Source organism: Amaranthus tricolor, chromosome 3 (genome assembly GCF_026212465.1).
Source record: "Amaranthus tricolor cultivar Red isolate AtriRed21 chromosome 3, ASM2621246v1, whole genome shotgun sequence".
Lineage (NCBI taxonomy): Eukaryota > Viridiplantae > Streptophyta > Magnoliopsida > Caryophyllales > Amaranthaceae > Amaranthus > Amaranthus tricolor.
The window spans coordinates 28489883-28514146 of record NC_080049.1 but is presented as its reverse complement, the minus strand read 5'-3'; the positions used below and the strand labels follow the sequence as shown (position 1 = coordinate 28514146).

The following is a 24264-nucleotide window of genomic DNA, read 5'->3' as shown; positions in this document are numbered from 1 at the left end:
CTGCAACATATAACGTCTTTATATTTCCATCATTGTGTTATGAATTGCATTTTGTCATGTCTCTGAATCAACTTGGTTTGATAATATCTTTTTGAAACTAGGGAGATTAATATCGAGCAATGAGCCTATTTGACGCTTAATTGCTTGCGTCTTGGATAGGATTCTCTGTTGATACTATTGTTTATACAAGTTGTTAAACACAAGTTAAGCGGATCTTTTACACAACCTGTATTATCTAAGGCTTTAGCATCGTTATTGTTGTTGCTGTGCGAAAATACAAGGAACATTATTTTGTGCTTTACATTCATACTAATTGTATTTCTACTATTGCTGTCAATGCAACAAAGAGCCAATCAGCCAATATGAACTCCTAATGAATTTCTATTCCTTGTCTTAAGAAACAAGCAGAGATTGTTATACTATAATTTCTTGTGATTAGGCCCGTTTTAAAACCACCACATTTTCAACCCAACTTTTTTTAAACCCTTGAAATTAAGGATTAGATAAGGGGTCCCAGTCGAGTACAATTGTGTATTATTATCCAATTAGTTAATACATCGCGTATAGTATGGGCTGGGCTGGGCTGGGCTGGATCTTTGAATCATCCTTGTAGAACTATTTATACGATCTTGTATTCTTGTCTACCATGGACATACAAATATATGGAGTTATTAAACTTTGTTTGATCATATTTGCAGAAATAGACACAAATACAATAGAGAAGTCTCAGCAAGATCAGTGTTGCTAGATTCATTGATTGTGCAAATGTGTAATAGGATATTTTTTATTAAACTTTTTAAACCTTTATTTTGATCATTAATATGTTAAGTTCACTTCAATTTAACATATTTTTGATTAATTAATTCAAAAAAACACGCATATGATATTATTACATACGAGTAATAGGATAATTTAATTTTTGCTTTTTATTATAAAAAAAACTCTAATATGTTTCTTTATAAATTTTGACTATTTCGAAAACAAAAACAAAACTTTTAAAGTAACTACCAGAAATGTTGTCTATAATCCATATACCCGCCATAAGAAAAGTAAAACGTAAAAATCAGAGTGTTTATGCAGCTAAAATAATGATTGAAAAAATAAATAATAGAAGTATGTACACGTGATTTTTATCATTCTTAAATATGTGGATTCTTTCTTCCAAGTAGGCTATTTTGCTGTCCATTTAGTACTCCTTGTTCTATTATATTTCTCATGTTTTTTTTATGCTCTTATTTAATTCTAAATATATTTTTTATCCCATTTAATTGACATTTAAATTATATTTAGGGTTATTTCACTTGCTCTGCACCAATACTTTCAATTACTCACACATTATTATGTAAAAAAATCACCCAAACCTCGATGATATTTCAGTCAAAATAATAAGACTTTAAATCTCGTATTTACAGAGGGTTAAATAAAAATATTTTACGAGAAAAAATATTAATGATTACTATAGATAATACTTCTCTTTTATGGTGACGGTGGTGGTGATGGCGACCGTGCTGTTGCTCGTACCACTCTCCATATCCATTGCAAGAACTTATTTATATTTGAATAAATTTCAAAATTTCCCTTCTTCTGATCTTAATTTACATGATAGAATATATAATATATTTTAGAGTCTTAATCATCTTAATTATTCTTAAACTTCGATTTGAATTTGTTTCTTGATATGGAGTAGTATGTGAAGCCTAGTTAGTGAGCTTGAATTCATCTACTTCTCATTTCAAATGAAATATATATTGTATAATAAAAAAAGTTTGTGTTGCATTTACGCTTCTTATCTCAAATACCTCTCGTAAGATAGGGCGTAATAACTAGAGTATATATAATGTTACTATTACCGATAAATAATTATATGAGTTTATTGTATTATTATAGTTGCACTCTAAAATATATATACATAATGGATAAAATCAAAATAAAAAGGAGCTTAAAAAATAGCTCCACCCCACACAAAGAAAAATAAAATACATTGATTTGGTATTATCCCAAAAGTACGTCTAGTAGATGCAAAGACACCATCAATAAGAATCCAGTTATGATTGTTAGGTACTAAATTCATCCTGCAAATTCATACAAGAAACCAAAAGGTATAGTGATCATAATGTTCGGTCAATTTTGGAGCATTCAAGTATCTAATTCGCCTTTTAAAAGTTCTAAATAATTGATTATTTATTCTGATTATAATTTTTATGAGTAAAATACATTGAAACTGACTATATGATTATATGACTAACCACATAATGCAACACTGAAATATCATTTTCCCTACTGTCTTATTATATATATTTTTATTTTATTATATATATTTTTATTTTTATTGACTTTTTCCACCGTATATCTATAAGACAAATTTGATGGAACAAAGGGTGTAAAGTAAATCATTCTTTTAGCCCTTTCTATAAAAGGGTATAAGTATGGATTGTTTGTTATCTTGCCTTATTTGGATCCTGTTTACAAGCTAGAAGATATTGGGTTGATGATAAAAGGGGTATTTCCTTTTACTTGAAATAAGAATAATTAATGAATAATAATTATTGAGATAATAATATAAAGTTATGTTAATCATTATGGATAATTTTGTTTGTTTAGTGTTATCTTGATGCATTGAATATTATTCAACTTAGATTTTGTCATATCAATATATTTCATAAGCATTATTATTTTAGCATATAATATGATTTGCAGTCTCCTTTGATAAGACAACCGATATCCATTGTAAATTACTTCATATTGAATGGTCGATGTTGTATCATTTCGGTTGTTCATTCTTTCTTTTCTTGAATTTGGAATTTTACAATCTTAACAAAAAGAAGAATGACAAGTTGATGTAATAGAGATGACATTCCAATTATGTGCTCTCTTTTTACTTTTTAGTAATACCTAAAAATAGTATCTCATGTTTTTTAGAAGTTGAGTAAATATAAATAGATTATTGGCGATTTTAGCTTATTTTGAGACAAATAGATAATTAATATCGTTTGATGTTTGTGTTTGGTAAGTTAAATTTGTTGGTTAAAATAACTTGTTATGAATTAAATATATTTAAATAAGTTGGTCCTAACTATCAGCGGGCTCAAAAATGACTAGTTGTATGAGTTGATGTATAGCTATACTCATGTTATCATATTTTTATTGAATTAAATTATTTGATTTAGTTAGACTTTTTTACTAATAAACCAAGTTTATTTTCCACATTAACTAATTTCTACAAAACTTACTATGTATAAATTTTATTGAATATTTTAACTATAAGTTCACTTTAGCATAATTAAGTTCAACACAAAATAAACTTAGTTCATCAAAATTTAGGTGAAATGAGCATGACCTTAGTGTCTAGCTGGAGAGTATTAGATTAGGTGAACAAATGGTTTCTTTTTATAATAAAACTCTTAGAAATACTCTCATAAAACACAAAAAATTATTGTATAAGATGGTCTCACCATAAGATGTGCCTTATATATGAGCTAAATAACTCAATTATATAAATTATTATTGTATAGCTTTCTTGTTTTTAAGGTCTTCTCATTGAGCGACAGGATAGGACATACCTCTCCTGTCGCCATTTAGGGTTTTTTTTTTATAGTGTAAAATACTAAATTTCTTCTCCAACCAAATAAAAATAAGACAAAATTAATAAGCGTTTAAGTGATCTGACTAGATAATAACTCTAAAGAAATATGATTCTTATTAATAAAAAGGTACTCAAAAACAAATCCACATATACATGCTTATCCTAGAGCGACAATATAATATTAATGCGGATATTCACGGCTGATAGGCCCAAGAGTTTGGAGTAAATGAAGGTAAAAACAGAAAGAGAATAGAGGGAAGGAAGGAAGAGTAAGGCTGGCAAATGCAAGTGTATATGAAAGCGCCAAGCTAATCCGACCTGAGAAAAGCCAAAGAAAGCCAGTTCAGTTCAGTGAAGAAAGGCTGTAAATGGGGCTACTTTTTTATTCTTCAATGACTAAGACTTTAATAATTGACACTTACATTTTCATACAAGATTTTAGCTGTTTTCTCCTCTTTGAATTAAGCCCTTGAAAGCTACTATTATTACTCTACTTGTACTCCCAAATCTTATCTAGGATTGATAAGGAGGTAGGGTCGAAATCGATAGAATTGAATCGTAGTATCGTAAGATCCTATAAATTTGTTTTGATATACTATAAGAAGATTGATTATGAGTCATATTGAATTTGCTATAAATAAAGTGCTCAAAGCAAGTTAATGCTCTGATATCATTTTAAGGAACCAACTCAACTAAAATCTTAAGTTAATGGTTGAGACTCTAAAGTATATTATATACTCTAACAATTTTATGTTTTGAGCTGTTAATTTATTTGAATTTATTTTTTATTGATTAATTGGAATAGGGATATTTTTAAGAATCATTTATGAATTATAAATCAGTACGTACATGATTTTTCATTATCATAATGAATATTTATTTTTACTTTATCTTTACTCGAGCCGAGTGACTTTTTGACTGCACTCTACTCTATGGGTATGAGCTGTCGTCTTTCTTCCCTCTCCAGACCCTGACCATAATTCTATGAGCGGGATACACTGGGTATGATGATGATATGATGAGTTAAGTAAAAGCCAGAACATAAGATTTTTAATGATTTAGACTACCATTTAAGATCGAATTATAGGATAATAGGATCATAGAATCATGTTATGATCCATTATTCATATTCTTAATCTTGGTAGGATAATCTTTAAGATCCTACTTAAGATTTAGATCGTTCGTCTATTTTTGAATCGTAAAATCGTACATCAAAATCGGGTTTTTGATAACCAGGACTCACTCTATCTCGCTTTAGCAACATTTAAGCTCTCAATGCGAGAGTTTTTTCAGAAAATATGTTGCAAACTCTTATGTGACTGAGGGAGTTATAATTATGAAAAACAAAATTTGGAGTGATTCCCCACTCTGATATTCTCCTCTATAGTTTTGTTGAGTTGGATATGAAGGTGGTGAAGGACTAAATGCAGCAATCAAAATACTGTTTCTCATTCAATGATATTACTTGGCTTCTTGTTGTATGCACACCTGTTTTAATGGTTACTATTTTTACATGTGAGTCTTTTATCACCAACCATATAGCTTGTAATTGGATATTTAGGACATGATATACCTGAAATTACTCTTATTCCATATTCTTAACAATTGGAAGCTTCTCTTAAACATTTTTTTTAGGCTAAAGAGTCTTTACGGGTAAAAATAAAGAGAATTTTTTTTTTTTTTTTTTTTTTGTGTGGTGAGAATTAAATCTATGTTATAAGGATGAAAGAAAAAACCCCTCAATTACGTACAAAATTACCCCTTAATTTTCTTTTCTTAACAATTTTAGCAAGGGAAATTAAGGATATCCCTATATAAACCTAATAGTTATAAGTACATTTGAGAAGGAATACCCATTTTATACCTTTGATTTTGCTATAGTTGTAACTTGTGAGATTATTTAACCTTCGAGTTTGCCTTAAATATTTTATTGCTAGATATATGTATTTAGGCTCTTCAAAATGATCTTTAGACTTAGTGCGATTGATTTTCCTTTGTAGTAATGGTGATGAATATAGTTTCATAACACAACTTTTTATAAATTTCACTTTTTAGATAATTAAAATATTTACAGATAAAAAACAAAAAAATATTTACAATTAAAATTAAACGATTTTAACGTAAAAGTCTAAATGATGCAAGTAATTTTAAAGGATTAAATTAAGTAGTACAATTGTATGCATTTACCTTGTATATTGTCCAAATATAATAATACAAATCATTTTCATCATGTGCAAGAAGTTATATTAGCTCCGGTTTGGTCATATTCCTTAGGTGACTAGGTGTTAAAGGTGTATTGTCCTTATTATTCTTCTCATTATTTCTCTTTGTTTTTTTCATCGAATAAATTTAATTCGTCAACATCTACGTAACTCTAATGATTTTCATCTTGGTTGTAATAACCACATCTTTTTCATTTATATTAAAATCAAGTCCTTCCATTTTTTTTAAAATTCCATCTTACTCAATTCAAAAAAAAAATGAAATGTAAAATCTCATGTTGCGATTATTTGAATTTTCTGTTAATTTTTCAAAATTAGCACTCATATTAAGAATTATAAATTTTCCGAGTAATTAAAAGCTTTTGACTAAAGAATTAACTGTCATTATCTACGTGAAGAATTGATTCTTTCTTCCCCATTTCTAAAAAATAAAATTAGCACTAATATCTAAGAAGTGACTCTTTCTCACTATCTTTTTCAAAATTCATACCCTCAAATTATATAAAGGAACCTAAATTGTCACATTCTTACGAGCCATCACAAATTAAATGGTTGAATTTTATTGATCGATCAGTTTTGAATATATGGCAATCTAACGTGACATAGTTGGATAAGAAAAACTGTTTTTATGGAAAAAAATAGGTAAAAAAATTTATTACCAAAGAGAAACAAGAATAATAACTTTACGAAACGATTGAAAAGGAAACGAAACATCTAAAATAAACCCTCAACCAAGCCCTCACGATGAAGAAATAAAACAAAACATCCAAAATTGCTAAAAACTTATACAAAACCACTTATGAACAATTACACAAACAATCAATCAATCTCCTATGATTTCCTTAATGCATGTTCATTATTTATGGAACTATTGCATTGATTCATCCCTTGATTTCAATCTGCATAAGTGATTAAAATATCAATTTTAATTTACAAGCTAAGTGTGCTCGAACCAGAAAATATCAAAATCATTAAACAATACCTTTTGCCTGCTAAACTAACAAGATGCTCAGCCAAACACTAAAGTGCTTAGCTGCGCAAACGAGCACAATTGTGTTTAGACGAGCATCAGCTCGTTTGAGTTTGGTTCATTTCGTTCTTGCTTCGTATATTTTGAGGCACTTACACTTGGACATGAAGTTTTAATACTTATTTTATCCTACAATAATTATAATAAACTAGGATAGAAACCCCTGTAATGCACGGATTGTTAAATACATTAATATTTCAGCTCGTCTTGCATGAGATTGTCTCACTATGAGATGGGTTCATATAATAGTTCATTTTTTCAATTGATCAATCACTTTAATTACTTTAAGATCATAAGTAATCGTTTTAAGATTATAAGTAATTACTTTAAGACTATAAAAAGTAATTATATTAAAATTATAAGTGATCACTTTAACGTTATAAGTAATCATTTTAAGACAAAAAATGTATATTGGTTCAACCCAATAGAAATGGTCTTACCGTGAGAACATCTCATTTAAGAATTAGTGTTAATATTTTAATGAAATTTTAGATTGCAAATTATAATTCACATTTTTCCTAAAATTCAATTAATTTTATGTCATTTTAGTTTTAAATAACAATTGATGGAAAAATAGGCTATTATGTACTTTAAGTAATTTCTAAATTGCTGTATAATTTTATACACAGTGTAATTTTGCAGTATAATTTTCTAAATAATGTAATTTCAATTACGGTGAAATAAATGCAATTTATTTTGTAGTATAATATTCTACATGGTGTAATTCCGAAATTTTATCAGACAATATAATGTTTTACACAGTATATTATATACTTCCCATTATAATTTTATAAACTGTGCACTTATATACAAGTAATACAACTATGTAATTAGAATAACTGTGATTTATTGCATCTATTAATGTATGAGTATTTCCGAAAATATACATTTTTATATATAGTAAGTGTAAAAAATGCAAATCAATCAAAATTCTATTATACTATCCAATGAAAAAAAGACAAATGACATACTCACAATCAATTTTTTTAATATTATTATACAGTAAAATTAATAGAATAAAATTTTTTTAATATTTCGTGGGTACAATAATTTTACAATTTTAATTTCAGCAATATAAAATCAGATACAAAAATCAAAAGACACCAACTTAAAGAATATCTAACTTAAAAATAATAGTTTATTCAACCAAATATGAATGGTAACAAATTGTATTGAAGATTTCTCTCTCATTGGATCAATAAACTTCATGGAAGATTTTTTTATTTATTTATTTTTTGTTAATTTTAGAATTAATTTGAATAACTTTTATAATGTGGAGGGTGTATGAATTTGTATCAATAGTCAAAAGATTATGTAGTATGCTATTAGAAAACCCTTATCCTTTATCACTTTTTAAAAGGCAAGACGCATTAATTAAGTTGAAAATGTAAGTGCAAATTAACAGATTGCACAATTAATTAAAACTACCCCAAATAACACAGTTGTGATTTGTGATACTTCATGAGGAAGAGGGGGTGTTTTTTTATTTGACCAGATGTTCGGACAAAAATAAAGATTGTAAAAATTGAAAATAAATTAGAGTTTAATAATTGATATCATAATTTTCAATCCAATGAATACAAAAAAGGCCCAATTTCTTTTTTTTTTTTTTGCCACAATTCAATGGAATTTATTGAAAACTCAATCAAGAAAAATACTTTTAATCATGGCTAAAGCTGGTTTTTGGAAAACGGTAGGCATCGTTAAAATAACATAAACATCAACCATCAGCTTAAGTTGATGTGTTAGATCATATAATATATTTTAGGGCCTCAATTTCAACTATAAGTTTAAGCTGATATAATAATTAAGGCATTAGGATATGATTATATCTAACATACATGTGATAGCTAATTAGAGTGACTAATTCAACCCATTGATTTTATGAAGCGATTTAAATTTCGAATTGTGCCACAACCCTGGAATTTATTGCAAAATGAATCAAGATAAATACTTTTAAGTTTTAATCATGGTTAGGAGGTATTTAGAAAACAGTAGACATTAGATGATAGCTAATTAGAGTGACTAATTCAAGCCGTTAATTTATAAAACGATTTGAGTAACTGATTTTGCTAATAACTTATTGTAATTTAGTTTATTTATAACAATAAATTTTTTCAACCATTTAATTTACTAAATCTAAATATTAAATAAAATCTATTTATACCTATATAAATTTAAAATAAATTTCGATAGATAATTTTACCAAACACACCCAAATATTCAAAAGTAATATCTAATTAATTAATTAAGTAAACAATAATAGAATGGTTCCTCTCTCTATGTTTTCAAAGTGGTACGTACAGTTTGAGAAGTAAAGTAGAAACCTCATCAACTTATCTTATTCATAGCTATCGTCCATTCATATGAACAAAATATTAGAAATGACAAATGAGATGTATTAGACTCATGTAGACGTGTAATCAAACCTTTAGAACCACTTTCAACTTATTTATTTTAGTCCAAAACATTCCTTACCGTACCTAACAACTAACAAAGCCATCTATATTAATATATAATGGAGAGAATTAATTAAATCATGTTTCAGTTGGAATGTAACTATCACTTTTTAAAAAGTATTTTAATAACGTTTAATTTTCACCTAATTCTTTTCATTTGTGGGATTTAGTGTATAGTCATTGAGGTCAGTTGACATAACTTAAATCCAAAATAAAATCAAATAGTATATTTACCCTAAATAACTTAATTATTTATTGTATTGTTTTCCATTTGAGTTATTAGGATTCAATACCTATAAAATGTATTTTATTTTAAAAAAATTTTAGTAACACCTTTTTATTTCCTTAAATCTGCCACTACTCCATGTAATGAGATGGCTCCATGTATCAAAATTAGCCAAACACACATTTATTTTAATGCAAGTGAATGGCTATTAATGGTTTTTAAGATTGATTTTTTAGTTTCTTTTTTGTTTTTATTAAATGTCACAATCTAATGAATAAATGGGGTGATATTGGATTTCCAAATGCCAAGTGGAGGAATCAAGTCTTGATTACAAGTCAAAACACTACTCTATATCATAACGAGATATTCATTTAGATCATCGATTAAGTGTTCTACTATATATAAATTAAGTTATTATGGTCAGTTATAGTGTATGTTTATGATTTGAGTTATTAATACTATTTTACCTTTATATTTAGATTTTTTTTTAAAGTCAGATTAGATCGAGTTGAAAAGGTCAAAATGTGAGGAAGTAAAAAGCTTTAATGTGCATGCATGTGTTAGATTGATAGGTATTTGGAATTATTTTGTTGGTTCATTTAAAAGGATAATGAAAGCTACATGTTAAAGAGGTTACTACTAGTACTAGTCATTACTCCGACTTCTAGTCTTACTCTTACTACTATATATCCCATCTTCTTCAAAGGTCAAAACTCAACTAAAACACTTTATTTTCTTTCTTTTACTAAAATTTGTTTTTTTTTTATTTCTCTCTCTTCCCCTTTCTCTCTTCTTTTTTTTTGTTTTTTTTCTAAAATGGAAGGTGGTGAAGAATGTAGCAGCAATGAGTCTGGTTGGACTAAATATATAGATCCTAGTGATCATAGTAGTATTGATGATGATCATGATGATGACCATAATCATCATCATCATAAGCATAATCATCAAAATTATGGGCATGGATATGGGTATAAGAAAAGCAAGGATGATGATGATGATGATGATGATGATTCATTTGCTTCTGATGCTTCTTCTGGTCCAGGATATCATCAGTATTATGGCCATGATGTTGAAGAATACCATCATCATCATAGTCATAATCATCATGGTAGCAAGTCTTTATCATCATCAGGGAAGAAATCTAGCAAAGAAGAGAAAGAAAAAATAGAAAGGAATATTGGAAAAGGAAAAGAGATTATATTGAAGACAAATAAATCAAGTACTGGGTCATTTTTTAAACCAAAAAAAGGTAAGAAACAAAATTAAAAATTAGTTATAATTATTACTTAGTTTTTACTTCATGTTTGGTGAATAGTATTAAATGGGTGGTGATAGAAATAGATTATAATGTAAATTTTTATGATATGTATCATATTATTTTCAGGTAATGAAATTTATAATCATAAATTTTGTTCATCATTCTCTGTTACTGCTTAATGCCTCATAGGGTTTAAATTAAAATAATTTCGCGAAGAATATGAGATGATTATTGTAATAAAGCAAGTATGATAATTAAAGTTATTGAGAGATTTTGCCTCTAAAATTACTCTAAATTTTCAGTATTGTTTTATCATTTAATATTGACGACTAACAAATTAGGTAATGAGCTTTTTTTTGAATAATACCTGATTCATTAAAGAGTCATAAAACATTTACATTAGACATAAAAATTAACAGGTATAGTACATAACAACTTTAACCAAATAGTATAATTTAAAATTAACAAAACTGCATTATTATGTATGAAATATGATAACTCTAAATATCCTCTTTTACATTGATGTTTGACACAGTGTTTTACGAAACGATTTTTCAATGGGTTGTAGTGTTGAAATAGAGTTGAATTAGGTAATGAGGATCGGCAAATGAGTGATTAAAGTTGTAGGGATCTTTTTATTTTGTAAGTTAATGATGTTTAAGAAGAAAAAGGAAATTACACCTGCATGTTTACTCTTTATGTGTAATGTGGATTGTGGTACGAACTAGTATTTATGTTCCTTAGCTTTATTACTTTCAGTCTAATTTTAATTTCTATTAGGGCGTTACACTTATTTTTTTGAACATTTTTACAAATGAGTTTGACTTCATCTCAAATTAATTATGGTTGTATTAAGTTTTACCTAAGGCGCCTATATACAAAATTATTTCATAATATAACTTAAATATACCAATTTTTTTTATGTTATATGGAATTTTCTGACATAAATAGAAAGAACGTGGTTTATTTCCTTCCTCCCATGACAATTTCACTGGCTAAAGTTCATTGAATTTTCATTATTATTTTTTCAATTTTATTATATTAATAACCAAACAGATTATAAAATGTAATTTGAATTTATTACATGATTATTTTACATATTTATAATGACTCACCGTTGTAAATAACCAAATAATCAGAATTTTCTTTCAACATGCTAATTCCTCAAACAATCTAACTCTTTTTCATACGGAGGATACATCACATAAATTCTAAAATTTAAGATGTATAATTTTCATTATATGTCCAATTTATCTAATAATTATATGTTTTGATATACATTTCTTAGACCGCCTTATTTCTTTTTGTTATTCTCATTTACTTTTTGCACAGTTTTCAATAAAAATTTTAAACCTTAATATCTCTAAATACACATAATAAAAATTATAAAAAATACATAATTAAAAGGTATATATTAAGACGAATCTAACGAGATCTCACATGGATATATATTATCTTCTAAATATGTTTTAAAAATATTAATTAAATTTCTCTCTCCTTAAGGTGAAATATTCCAAATGGAATAAACATTAGAAAACAAAAGGAGTATTAATTATATCAGGCAGATCCATATATTTAAGAACCTTTGTGAACCTTTGTGATAGAGACTTAAGAGTATACACCTTTCATTCCTTAACGAAATTCTCACAAGATATGCTTACAAGAATTAAAAAATTAAAAATATTTTAGATAATGGATAGATTATTTTATTAAATAATAAATTTAATGGAAGAAAGTTAAGGTCCAAAAAACAGTAAAAAAATATTAAAAGAAAGTTATTGTAAAAATATACTCCCTCCGTTCTCTAATGTATTTTCATTTGGAATATTTCACCTTAATGAGAGAGAAATTTGGTTAATGTTATTGACACATATTTAAAAGATAAAATATATTCATGTGAGATTTCGTTAGATTTGTCTTAATATATATTTTTTTATTATATTTTTTTATAATATTTTATTATGTGTATTTAGAGATATTGAGATTTAAAATTTGCTTTGAAAATTGTGCAAAAAGTAAATGATAAGAACAAAAAGAAACAGAGGGGGTAGGAACTACAACTAATAAAAAAATGTTTTTATAAAATTAGTAGGGAAACAACTAGGGATAATAAGAAATATAAAAATGTTAAAATAAAGTTAATGGAAGATAAGTGAGACCATTAGAACTATTAAAATTTTAAAATGAGGATGAATTAGGTTATTTTTATCCAAAATTTGTGATTAAATAAAAAGATTCACAATATTGAAACATCCCAAAATAAGAAATATGAACTTCTTTAAGGAACATAGGAAGCATAATATACTATGATGTCTCAACCATCAACTTATTTACGTTTTTAATTAATTTGGTTCCTTGATATAGCATCGAAGGCCAACTTGGGATATTCCACACTAGGTATAAGGAGGATTTTTGTTGTAACTATACTCCTAGTCAAAAGAACTCTCGTACGAGGTGACATATTAGAGTATATAACATAACATATATTGAGCCATTAACTATCAGTTTAAGCTTTAAATTGAGTTGATTCCTTAAAATCACCAATACTACATGTTTAGGTCCTAATACATGTAACTAAAGAAAAATTAAGTTGACTTTTGAAAGAATCCGAGATAACAAGTTAGGAGTAGTATACTTGTATAAGAGAAAGAAACAAGATGACTTAGGAAGCAGGAAGCTAGCTAGCAATAGAGAATTGGAAGTATATAAATAATTACTGCCCAGAAAAACCAAATTAGTGGGGTGGATGATGATGCTCAGTGCTGAAATGCTGTAATATCATGTTATGTAATATTGTAATGTTTAAGAATTGTGAGATACTACTTGTTGGCTGGCATAAATTCTTCTAATCATCTTCATTATGCCCTAATACCAAAGAATATTAATTAGTTAATACTACACTTGTATTTTGCACATTATCAACATAGGATTGATGTTCTCAATGTATTCATTCGGATCATCGAGTCGATTGATTCAAGTTTGTTCAATATCGGATTTTGTGACTAATTTGGCTTTTACATAATTAAATAAATTTTTTTAATCCGGTTAAATCGAGTTCGGATATTAGATCGTATACATATCGGATTATCGAGTCTGTTTTAATCACCTCACTTATACTCCATATATCTCAAAGAATTAGCTTCATTGTTCTTTGAGCTTCTATACTTTTGTGAGAGATTGTCTCTTAATGACACAAGCTCAAAACAAGAAACTCATATGTTGATTAGTTGGGTTATTTAATCTATATATAAAGTGCATCTCACAGTGAAACCGTTTCATATAAATTTGTATTTTCCTTTGATCACTCTTATTGAATTGGACTCGTTTTTATTTTTGGTCATGAGTTATGACCCACACTTTTTATTTAATTTCATTAATCTATATAATTTATATTTTTATCTTGTCTATATATTTCTCTTATTTTTCCATAAAAGTATATATTTTTACCTCTTTTATTCATATTTTTATTTTACACTATTTTATACTTCAGGCTATTTCTTCGAGACAGATAGAGTATACATGCACGTGGCATTTGATGTAAGAACAATACAACATGAAAGGAAAAAGAACATTTACGATTTAAACAAATTTTAAATTTGACTAAGAATCTATTTTTGTTTCGTGGGTCCAAACCCACTCAACAATAGTAGAATCTCTTAAAATTGATGAACGCAAGTTAGAAAAACTACTTTTATATGCTTCATTGCTAATTTAATTATATTGGGTTCGAATTAAGTGCACAACTTACAATTATTGATATAGTAAGAGAATACTATTTTTAAGAATATATAATAAAAATATTAATACGCCTGAATAAAATAATGCTATAAATTGAAATTTGTACGAGTATTTGACGTTACAAACAAATGAATGAAGTCAGAAAATGTATCTGGCTATTATCACATTTAATTTCTAAATTGTAAATTAATATTAGAGAGAGCAAAATTAAATATAATAATTTATATTAACCACGTTTTATAATTTTATAATTCACTTGATATTATTGAGATCGGGCACACCAAAACCCCATCATAAATCTTAAATTTTACCAACTTAAAAAAACATTGAAAAAAATGTTAATATATTGTAAAAGAATTTAATAATCCCTCCAATTTTTATTTCTCTTTGTCTAATTGTTATGACAGATGATCTATATCAATAATCCCATTATAAAAATTATGGCCACTGATTATATATCATGCATGATACAAATTATTGATATGAAGAGTAAGACAAAGGAGTACTTATTCAATTAAGAAATTAGAAAGAAATGGCACTATAAACAATATTTTACCTTTTTTTAAAATGATTAAACTTTCGATTTTTATATTATCCAATGTATTATTTTAACATTAAATATCTTTAATTGTACACAATATAAAATTATAAAAAGTTGATACACTGAATATTTACATTATATTAAATCTAATAAAAGTCTATTCGATTATATATATATTTTTTTACATATTTAAAAAAATTGTAAAATAAGTTGAATTAATACGTAGTTATTAAAAAACCAGCTAAAGTATCCGATAAATCATAAAACAAAATGTAAAGTGCATTATTTTGTTTCGTACGATGGATGATGAATTTGAATTAGTGAATTCTCAAGTGAACCACAAACACTCAACATTGAATATCTGAAGAATTCAGGCATGATTTGAAGTTTTGTACAAATAAAATCTTTTTTCTTTTATTTGACAAGATATATTTGGGTTTCTAATCTGACCCACTTATCTTAGGCACACAATCCCTCACACCAACCAATTTGCAAATCAAACCCTTCTTTTGATTGGGACTTAATTTTATATATACACTTGTATGGAGTGGAGGACTTCAATTTGAGACACTTATGTCTAAATATTCAAGTTTTCATCACTCGACCAGCGCTACTATATAGATTAGAGTTTTACAAAAATTGTAATAGAAAGATGAAAATAGCGGAAATATAAATGTTTTGATGGATAAATTAGCATACTTTGGAAAATAGAATTTGAAATGAAGATATAAGAAAGAGATAAGAAGTTGCAAATATTAAGAAAATACGAAAAAATATCGTATAAGATGGTTTGGAATTATGTAAAGATAGGATATTAGCAAACTGGTAAGAAAGGTAGAAATTTGAAATTCAAAAGACTAAAAAAGAAGGTAAAGAAAACCCGAAGATGATTGAAGATTAAGAATGAAAAAATATAAAAAATTAGACTTACAGATTAAAATGATAGTCTACTAAATGAAAATGGAGAATCTATATCCACAAACATTAAAACTAATATAGTTACTCATGTGGGAAAACTAAATTGTTGGGATGCAACAAAAACCAATCTGCTGGACAGTAGGACTAGAAATAGACTTCATTTAGCATATCAAGGAGATAAAATTAACATATAATAATTAGGGATGGCAATTCAGTGCGAATCCGACTCGATCCGAGGAAAATAATTCGATTCGAGTCCGAGGAAAAGGTTATCCGACTCCAACTCCGACTTCACGATCCGAATCCGAGTTAGAGACGGACCGGAGTTGAACCTCATTAAAAATCCGACACTCCGACCCGACTCCGACCTGAAGGAAATCCGACTTTGAATTTGACTTTTAACCCAATATTTTGTTTCCTTTAAAACTCTAGACGTGACTAATTCAAACTTTCTCTCATACTAATTGTAATTTTCGATTTTTAAAAACTACTTGGTATTTTTATTTAGATCAATCAATCAAAATACGACAAATCAGATCAAGAGAAATAAAATACGCCAAATCAAAATGCGAGAAAATTTTGTTAAATTGTAGTATTAGGAATATTTCTCATGTTAAACTTGAATTCAAAGTACATATTTTTTTTGTTAAATTGTATTTGAAAAATATATTTTGTTAACTTCGTATGCTTTAAATAATTAGTACAATATCACAACGATAAAGTTTAATAATAATCCGACTCCGTATCCGACTCCGTTGGAGGTCCGAGAGTCCGAGTCGGGGCAAACTTGGAGTATGCATAATCTGACTCCAAGTGGAGGTGGACTAAAAAAAAATTCGACTAAAATCCGGAGCAAAGTCGGAGTATGTATAATCCGAGCCGAGTCCGACCCATTGTCATCCCTAATAATAATTATATCTACTTAGCTATGCAACAAAATACAAGTAAAATGAAATATCTTTCTATATTAATAGAATCGAGTCATCAAGATACAATATTTTATTACTTCAATGCATTGTAGCATAATTTACTAGCTAATTCGCTTTTTAAATTCGCAATTCGTTTAAACTTTTCTTTTTATATTTGAGATTCACAAAGAGATTAGTGAATCATATGATACTGCTCCAACATAATTAATTGACTATTACGATAGGGTTTGAGGAGTTGAATGTAGCAACCTTACTAACAAGTAACAAGTTATAATGTTGGATTAAGAATGAGATAAAAGTAAAGTAAAATAGGAGGGGGAAGAGGAGGAGCAGAAAGTAGTAAAATTGCATGAGGCAGTAAATGAAAGAATCAGAGAGCAGAAAAATGGATTGTTCTGACAATGTGAGTGGAGAAAGGTAGAACAGTAGCCGGGTTTTGTGTGTCAGAACAGCTGGAAATGGGGGCAGATATCTTCAACCGTAGGCACATGTTGTTAAGGCTTAACTTAAGGCAAGGGAGATGCAGCTTATTAGGAACAAGTACTCCCATTTACTACTGCCAGGCTTGCCTATACTTCTAGCTTCATCAGTGCATTCACTTCTTCTGCAAAAACCATATTTAGCCTTCTTCATCTACTACCTATTTATATTTTTCCCACTTTTTCCTCCTTTTTTTTTTCCTTTAATACACTTAAGGGTTATCGAATCGATTTTGGGTCAGGTGTTTTGGGTCGTTTCAAAATTGAATTTTGCGTTTATATTGATTTTTACGTGATTTTAGATCCATTTTGAAGTTGGGTTCAATTATAAGGTTTGTGTAAATGACGGGGTGTCGGGTTTGTTCTAAACACTTCTGCTTGCAAGTTGCAACCAATTGTTTATCCTCGCTAACCATGAAAATCGTGTCATATTTACTGTCTATGTATCATGCATCGTGTTTCATGTCAAATCGTAGTGTGCAAGGCACGCTGTTAATGGCGTTGGGTTGTGTTTGGCAAACCAAAATAATGTCTAACCATGAAAATTATTGTTCGTGAATAATAAACAAAATAAGTGCATGCAGGAAAGAATTATAAGAATGTTATGAAGGGGAGGATTGTGTATGTAGATGAAACTAGAACAGATAACTGAAGTTTATGTCCACAAATGAAAATGGAGCAAACTAGAAAAATTCAAAAAATTATACAAGTAAAAAATCAACAGAAACAGAGAAAATAAACAAGATTCATGAGCCAATTTGTGAAAAATGAAAGCAAAAATAAATATGAAAATAAAATTGAATAGCAACTACTTTAATTTAAGAGGCTAGAGGGTAATATCAAATTCAATTTTCTTTTACATTCTACCAACTATTTGATGTTTTACCCCATTTCTAAAATACTCTGAATATAACACACTTTTTATTTATATAATAGCTCGAATCAAGATAAAGATGTACATAAGTATCGGATCTTATCTTAGTTGAAACAAATATAACTTTTTCAGAAAAGGTATTCATTCGGGTCATCGTGTCAATTTCAGGTTAAGCGTTTTGGATCGATTTAAAACCGGGTCTTGTGTCCATATTATTTTTTAATAATTGTAAATCAATTTCTAAATCAGGTTAAATCGGGTTTGATTATAAGGTCGGATGAATAGTAAATTATTAAGTTTATTTTGAACACCTCTAAGTTTAAGATTCGATTTTCACCTAACTCTCTCTTTCATTCACCTACCCGGTCATAAAAAAGACAAAGATGTACACAAGCCAAGGCATGAACCTATCTAAAAAGTCTCCCTACCCAATGCCCATAGAGGAAAGTAAGAATAAGAATAGAAGTAGTCCAAAAATATATCATCATTTCACCATCAATGGTTAATGTAGTGTGTAAGATGGCAGAAATCAGGCTGCTTGGTACAGTCTTAAGTCTTATTTGGTGCAAACTGTCTGACCAAAAATAAACTCAAAACAGCCAAAATAGTACTCTTCTGCTGGTCATCATTTATTTACATTTCTATATTCAAGTATCTTTCTGTTTTTACCTCACCCAATCTATTGGCTTGCCGGCCGACTTCTGATCGAACAAGTCATCAATCCTGGGAAGTCGATACTTATTCTTAATAGTTAACTTGTTCAACTCTAGAGTCAATACACAACCTCATACTACCATCTACCCATGGTGACAAACTCAACCTAATAATACCCCTTACCGATATTTTGTTATTTTTAGGAGGATGAACCAATAGAAGACAAATTCTTGCAATTTAAAAAAAATAATAACAAATACTTCCTCAGGCCTGAAATACTCGTACTTGATTGTGACATTTTATGTGAGTAAATGTCACTGCAAGTATAATGGAACGGAGGAAGTAATAACCAATGGAAGATAAATAACGAAGTTTTTATTAAATAAATTATATTCAGCCGGTAAATCTTCTGAACCAAAAAGAGCAAATATAATGAAAAATACTAGTATTATCCTTCAACAACACAAGAAGGGAATTTCGTGACTCAACTCGAATTCAACAATCTCGTAGACAATAGCCGAAAGACGTGAAAAGCCAAAGAGAACGAAATTATAACAGACTACATAAACTTTCGAGGGTAAATACTCGTCTTACCACATGAACATCATTGCATGCCGGGTTGTGGCTTTGAAGAGGAATCGCAAATCGCAAATCGCAAATTGCAAATTGCAAATTGCAATCTCGATTCGACTTAGATCTTGGATTGCTTAGCGAGTTTGAACCATTCGGTATGGAATGCACCAGATATGTCGATCCTTTCATAGGTGTGAGCTCCGAAATAATCTCTTTGGGCCTGCACTAAATTAGCAGGCAGCCTTTCCCTCCTATACGAATCGAAATAAGCAAGGCTGGTTGACATACCGGGGGTGCTGATACCAGAATTGATCGCAAGGCAGACAACCCTTCGCCAAGCAGATTGTCGCTCAATCATCTCCTTCGAAAATTCTGGATCGATTAAGAGGTTTGCAAGATTTGGGTTCCTGTCATATGCCTTCTTGATGCGATCCAAAAATATAGCGCGAATAATGCAACCACCCTTCCATATTCTAGCAAGCTCCCCGAGTTTCAAGTCCCATCCTTTCTCGACACTCTTTGCACGAATCAAGTTCATTCCTTGTGCATAGCTACATATTTTTGAAGCGTAAAGCGCTTGCCTAACATCATCGATCAGTTTCTTCTTATCGACTTCTTGGTCCACAAAAATGTTGTCAATCCCACCAGCTTTGAAGACTTTTGAAGCTTCAACTCTTTCCTCTTTTAGACCACTGAGAAACCTCGAGTCCAAAGATGCTGCAATCGTAGGGGCAGCAACGGATAAATCAGCAGCTTGCTGAACTGTCCATTTTCCGGTACCCTTCATGCCGGTTTTATCCAACACTTTATCAACCAAATGCCCTTCGTCTTTGTCATCTTTGATTCCGAATATATCAGCAGTAATCTCGATCAAGAAGCTAAGAAGCTCTCCTTTGTTCCACTCGGCAAAAACTTCCTTCAACTCCTCGTTCGAGAGTTTTCCGACTGATTTCAGCACGTCGTAAGCCTCTGCAATCAACTGCATGTCACCGTATTCGATTCCATTGTGAACCATCTTAACAAAGTTGCCTGAGCCGCCTTTTCCAACATATGTTACACACGGGCCACTGTCGGGAACCTGGGCAGCTACCTTAAGAAGAATGTCCTCGATGTTTTTGTACGCATCAAACGAGCCACCAGGCATCAAGGAGGGTCCATGTCTTGCACCCTCTTCACCACCGGAGACTCCCATTCCAAGGTAAAGGAGTCCTTTCGCGTTCATTTCTTTCTCTCTTCTCTCGGTATTCTCATACCACTCGTTACCACCATCGATGATACAGTCTCCTTTCTCCATATAGACAGACAATGTTTTGATGGTATCGTCAACTGGAGCACCAGCCTTAACAAGCATAATTATGACACGGGGTTTTTGGATTGAATTGACAAAGGATTCAGGGTCATGAAATCCATAGAGCGGAAGATCTCCTTCTCGTTTGGCTCGTTCAACTGTCTCGTCAACCTTTGACGTGGTTCGGTTGTAAACAGAGATTGGGAAGCCTTTTTCAGCAATGTTAAGGGCAAGATTCTGACCCATAACAGCTAGACCAGCTAGACCGATTCTGGTTGGCGGAGCCATATTCTTATACCTACTGAAAATACATAATTTATAAGGACACATAATTGGTAATTCGGTTTGGTAATACGGAGTAAACCAAAGATTTCAACAAATCACAATCAATCTATAGTTTCAAACAAATGCCAAGAGAATCCAAAATCCAATATTACTACTTGATTTCATTGTTTCTCGGTTAAAAACACACAATTAACCCTTTATGATGTTCCATTAGCTACCTTAAGGCTACTATTAAAGCACAATGTACAAAGCGTTACTTGGTCTATAGTAGTGTAATGTTGAGTTTGTGGGATCACACATCATTTTAGACATTTTAGCGCAGGAATTTTCATTCTAGAAACTAATAACTATCAAGCAAGAGCATAATCTCAACTCTTCATACAATTTCCTGATACCATCAGAAAGGTACGATTGAAACAACACACCGACCAATCCATACACAAAGTGATAAAGATTTATGATCAATCAATTACAAGATGAGTTTTAATAAAGTCCGGATCCATGAGCACCAAAAAAATTCATGACAATGTATAAGAACTAATCCCAACACAGGAATCAAATATGAAAGGACAGTAACTTTGATAGCGTACACAACATATCTTGGGCTACAATAATCAGCTTAAGCTTTTAATTGAGTTAGTTCCTTGACCTAGTATTAGAAGCCAACAAGACGAAAATGTCACATATTCGAATAGTCAAATCTCATCCCCTCATTATTTTAAGTTGAATATTTAACGTCGTGTATGAGGAGAGCCGTGTGTTGCATCCGCACTTTTAACCCAAAAGGCTCTTGTATAAGGGGATATCATAGAGTATATTACATTTATTGAGCTATAACTATCACCTTAAACTTTTAGTTGAGTTGATTCCTTCATAGTATTATAATCAACCCACCAATAAAACACAATGCTACCTTCAGTGTTTATCCCAGAAAGTTAATTAGATAAAAGTGGCCAACTTTTTCAGGCTAATCTAGATTAATTAAACAGGACAAAGAAAATGCAACTAATAACTTTAAACTAAAGTTTTCATTCAATGACATTTCATTCTACTTCTCTAAAGCCTTCAAAATACTCCCTCTATAACAATAAATATTATATTGCTACACTAATCAGAATAATCAGAAATTAAATCTGCATAGAGGCAATGCATATAAATATCACCAAATTAAAGAAATTTAATTCAAGAAAATCAAACAATTAGTTGAATCAACAAAACTACACAAGACTGATCATGCAATTAAAAAATTCATAATGAAGGGAGCATAAAAGATCAAGATGGATCTCAAAAACTACAAACCCACAAATTACACAATCAAAATATGATCTTCCAAGAAAACATTTGAAAAGGCAACAATCATTTATCAAAATAACACCCAATCAACAAAAAAAATAAATGTAGCAACAGTTAGATTAATATATAAAGAAGATAGAACAAGATATACCTGAAAATGGGTTTGATCAAAAATGAATTATACCAATAAGAATCAAGGATGGGAGTTATATAGAAGAACAAAGGATCTAGAAGATATTGGTGTAAAACGTAAAGGTTGAATTTTGTTTATAAATACTAAATTGGTTCAAAGAAAAGGGATGAAAAGTGCAATCCCGGAAATGAGAAAGTCAATATTGGCTAACACATGAATAATGGTATTTATTTTGCGTTCTAATAATGTTTATTTAGAGTTTTAGATGATGACCAACAACTATCCCACTCAAAGTTGACGAGCCCTCAAAAATCTCACCAACCACCCACCAACACTTCACAATGTGCCCCTCTACTTGATGCTTTTTACACTTTTGGGATCCTCAATTTTTTATTAAATTGTTATTATCATGTTTATAATTTTTTTATGACGATTTCAATGTTTTTTAAATAAAAGAAAGTTAAAAATGCTTATACTCGTCATTGGATCGATTTCGAGCGTTTGTCATGCAATTAGGTTGGATTTTTGATCAGTAACTTTTCAAATACTCAACGCAGCGAGTAACGCTCGGGTTGAATTGATTAGTTACGGGTCTATTTAAGATCAATTATTCTAGTTATCGGGTATGCATCGATTCAACGCCGGTTGAAGTTAGAGTCAAGTGTCAATCGGGATCGGATTGGTCAATAATTGATTTGGTTTTACTAACCATAGGGCGAGTTCGAACCTCACTTTTTGAGTAGGGATTTATTACAAGCTACAATCAATGGGGTCAATACTCAATACGTAGTTGGTTTTTTAATTGATGAATATATGCTTAGATTTTTAAAATGGTTTTAGTTTGGGAAATAATTGTTTTAACTTACTTTCATATTGATTTTATAACAAGGTGTGGTTTTAGATTTGTCTATCTTCGATTGTTCAAAAGCATATTAGGGTTGACATATAAAGGCTTCACGGCATACAAAAGCAATGCCTCGGGTTGCTACATTTGATTTATATATGACCATTACTAAATTATGACTTTGTTATTTTACTTATTTATTGTAAATTGTAATTCAACTTATATCGTATTCATCTAATGAGATAAATAAAATAGTTGATAAACTTTTAAAGAGAGATAAAATACTATTATGATTGAACTATTTAATAAAACTTGAAATCCGGCCTAGATCAGAGCACTTGGACAAGCATTTAATGTGCTCGAACGAACACTGACTTCAGAATGCTATTGAATGTTGTTAGCGTCTTGCCTCGATCAAGGCACCCCTTATCTAACTCCTTTCCTCGTTTGAGGCACTCTTTGCCTTATTAAAGACACCATTCACTAAGCTCTCTTCTTGCATCAACCAAGCCTTCAACCAAGGATCTAAACATCAAATGTTCATGCTTCATTGCACACCTCTTATCATTTTTCGAATTGGTTCTTGGCACAACACTAGAAGACTCACCATAACATCAATTAAAAAAGAATTTAATCACTTGTTTGATTGATTGTTGATGCTAAATTGTGATAATGAAAATTATTTGTAAAACTTATCATTTAATTCCAATGGTGATGAAACTTTCATCAAAAATTCTTTTTTAATAGTTTTCGTTACTATGTAATATCCACCTCTCCAAATGATAATGAATTGGAATGAAAAAAAAAACGAGATAATTGAAGTAGAACAAGCTTGTCTATTAAACTTGCTGTGAGATTTTCATACAAAATCACACTAACTTTTAATTACGATTCCCACCATATAATACTGATACCAAACAAACTCTAATAGTAAAAT

General features: G+C 29.6%; 2 protein-coding genes across 3 annotated transcripts; one reads left to right on the top strand and one right to left on the bottom strand.

The window, feature by feature from the left end:
- Window positions 1-10216: 10216 nt before the first annotated feature.
- Window positions 10217-10911, top strand: LOC130808706 (protein SOB FIVE-LIKE 4-like). The gene has a single exon (XM_057674171.1). It carries the CDS (start codon window positions 10337-10339, stop codon window positions 10784-10786), a length of 450 nt encoding a protein of 149 aa, XP_057530154.1. The 5' UTR covers window positions 10217-10336; the 3' UTR covers window positions 10787-10911.
- An 8353-nt stretch (window positions 10912-19264) lies between these two features.
- Window positions 19265-22726, bottom strand: LOC130809245 (6-phosphogluconate dehydrogenase, decarboxylating 1-like). Of its 2 annotated transcripts, none has more exons than XM_057674934.1 (2): window positions 22502-22726; window positions 19265-21073 (listed from the first exon to the last, which is right to left on the bottom strand). In XM_057674934.1, the coding sequence occupies exon 2, from the start codon at window positions 21058-21060 to the stop codon at window positions 19603-19605; it is 1458 nt and encodes a 485-aa protein (XP_057530917.1). In that variant the 5' UTR covers window positions 21061-21073; window positions 22502-22726; the 3' UTR covers window positions 19265-19602. The 2 variants fall into 2 exon arrangements, with proteins under 2 accessions (XP_057530917.1, XP_057530918.1); XM_057674935.1 differs by having other exon boundaries at window positions 19265-21070; window positions 22502-22707.
- Window positions 22727-24264: the final 1538 nt, after the last annotated feature.

Excerpts from the sequence above, each read along its gene's own strand:
- LOC130808706 (XM_057674171.1), top strand. The coding sequence starts at position 10,337 with ATGGAAGGTGGTGAAGAATGTAGCAGCAATGAGTCTGGTTGGACTAAA.
- LOC130809245 (XM_057674934.1), bottom strand. The coding sequence starts at position 21,060 with ATGGCTCCGCCAACCAGAATCGGTCTAGCTGGTCTAGCTGTTATGGGT.